This window comes from Melanaphis sacchari, unplaced genomic scaffold (assembly GCF_002803265.2).
Source record: "Melanaphis sacchari strain LSU unplaced genomic scaffold, SCAv2.0 Contig120_pilon_pilon, whole genome shotgun sequence".
Classification (NCBI taxonomy): Eukaryota; Metazoa; Arthropoda; class Insecta; order Hemiptera; family Aphididae; genus Melanaphis; species Melanaphis sacchari.
The window spans coordinates 766514-769127 of record NW_020270473.1 but is presented as its reverse complement, the minus strand read 5'-3'; the positions used below and the strand labels follow the sequence as shown (position 1 = coordinate 769127).

The 2614-nt window shown below is 22.0% G+C and overlaps 1 protein-coding gene across 1 annotated transcript in view; it reads right to left on the bottom strand.

Annotated features, from left to right (window-relative positions):
- Positions 1–838: 838 nt before the first annotated feature.
- LOC112590852 overlaps positions 839–2614 on the bottom strand; it is a 5609-nt gene continuing 3833 nt past the window's right edge. Inside the window, exon 4 of the mRNA XM_025334432.1 lies at positions 839–1078. Within this exon, the coding sequence (XP_025190217.1) occupies positions 839–1078 (240 nt within the window). The remainder of the gene's footprint in view (positions 1079–2614) is intronic.

The following is a 2614-nucleotide window of genomic DNA, read 5'->3' as shown; positions in this document are numbered from 1 at the left end:
GTACCTAACCGGTATACTGCACAGTTGGTGTACCTCATCGTTGTAATTTTTATGCTTGATTTGAATTTAATGATAGATCATTGTTAACAAAAATCAATGTTGAACAAAGACAGCTCTGTTAACCTATAGTATGTATTATGATGTTATATCTTTCGAAAATGTTTTTTCAAGTAATTTATTTTACTATTTGTATTACTATATATTAATTTATGATTATTATTTTTTTTTTAGTTCCAGTTAGGTACATTACATGTATTATATCATTAATACCTAATTATTATAATAGTATAAATTTATAAAATGTATTCTTCTAATTAATTTATAGAGCCGATTTCGCTATTGTCATTACCGAAGAATTATAACCTTAGTAGATTCATAGTATAAATAGGCAAAAGTTTATGCCATTAGATAAATAATATACATAAACTTAGCAAGTTCCATTAAATAAACTACAGACGCTCATAAAAAATATTTATTAAAGTACTCTTAACTTTTTTAGATTACGAGCGGAACAATAAATGTATTGATTTTATAACAATGAAATTTTTTTTGTCTATAACTATCTGTTAGGGCAGTAATTATATACCTATTTCGATTTTCAATTTTAAGTGTTGTTTCTAGCATAAAATCAGATCTAGTTAGTGCTTTGCGCGGTTAAAAGTAAAAAAATTTTTATACTTTCTTATCAAAGAAACTTTATTCGTTCTGCCATAAATAATCGAATATAATTCTCAAATTTTATAATGTTATTTATATAAATTATACTTAATATTTTTAAGTACTATACAAAACTATTGAAACAACTAAAATAAATAGGTAAAACAACAGTATTTAAAATTTAGTTGTTGGTTTTGTTTATAGGCATATTGACAGTCTTGATGATCATATTGCTCCATATACGAAATAAACGTTGAACATTAAGTTTTTTCAAATACCAAGAAGAATAATTATTGTATGTATAAGTAGGTATTTTAATTTTTTCACGGTTTCCCAATGACTTCAATTCCAGCTTTAATACAGCTAAATGACAAGAACTATCCAATTTTATTCGGCCCAAAATACATCGTTTTTTTATCAACTGTAAAATACGCAACTAAGTGATTTTTGTTTACATTATTTATAAATTTTTATTGATTATATTACTTCTTGTATGGCTTCTTGGTCATTTCGCAAAATTCTATTTAATAGTTTTTTTATTACTTTGACTGTTTCAACTGTTTGACTGGTAACCTTTTTTACGATGAAAAAAAATATATATAACGTTAATAATAATACCATTTTGTTAATTTTTAATATATACATTTTAATATTATATCATAGGACCTAATATAAAGTATAAACTAGCTTATACTTTTTAGATCTAATATACATAATATATTTAATTGACACAAAATTAGATTTGAAACCCTTATATTCTTTGTAATTGTAATAAATAAAAAAAAAGAGAAATTGAAATTTTAAATTCAATTTTTTATAGTTATAATACTTATAATTTTAAATTAATCATTTAGTTACGAAATAATTATATGTGATTATAAATCGTAAATATAACGTTAGATATTATATTAATTATTCATAGAATCAGACCAGAATTATTATTTTTGAGGCCCAATATGAAATTAAAAAAATATTTATAATTTTATTTTTATATTCATAAAACATTAAATATAAAATATAATGTAATATTTAAATCATTCTAGCTTTTGTTAAAGCTAATTTTTGTATCGTATCGTATATATTTCACTAATAATAAAAGATATTAAATTTTAAGGAAGACATTAAGAAGTTTCAAATATTTTATTTTCAAAATCTATTTTTTTTTAAATAAATATTTTTATTCATATTAAGGCTTAAAGATATTTTATATTTTTGTTTTTTATTTTTTTTTTTTTTTTACAAACAATATTTAATAAGTAATAACCACGTGGTTATAAAAGTATAGTGTAAATTTAAAGGTTCCTAAATAAATCTCAAGACTCCTTAACCTGGAATTTACAGCATCATCATGAACCACAACTATAATATTAAAGTATGATGGCTGTCGATCACGATATAAATTCATCTTGTTGATTACACTTAATATAAATGTATTAGAACAAAATGAAACCATCAAAAGATAATTTGAAAAAAAAACATACACATCGATGAAAAAAAAAATAATGTGTAGATGTAGAAATAACCTGTACTAGATAAACCTAAAAGCAAATTAATTACTGTTTAAGCCCATTGAAAAAAATCAACCCCTATGATGGTCGGTACTTTATTTATTTTTTTACTTAGAAAATTTAAAATCTTTAGATTATTTACACACTAAGTAAATTTTATTATACAATGACCAGTATTTAAAAATTTATTTCATTACATTTGCAATCAAGTCGACACCAAGCAATAAATTAAATAAAGTTCTTGATCGTTTAAAAACTGATATTATGTGTAAATACACATATTTTTGGGCTTTTTAATAAGTACAGTAAAAACGTTCCAAGTAGTGATATTTATTTATATACTACAATCAATTATTTAATTGAAAGATTTAAAATTGTTCCTCAAAATATTAATAGTAAATATGATGAATATGTAAGTTATAACATGAAAAGAGCTAAAACGATCACTA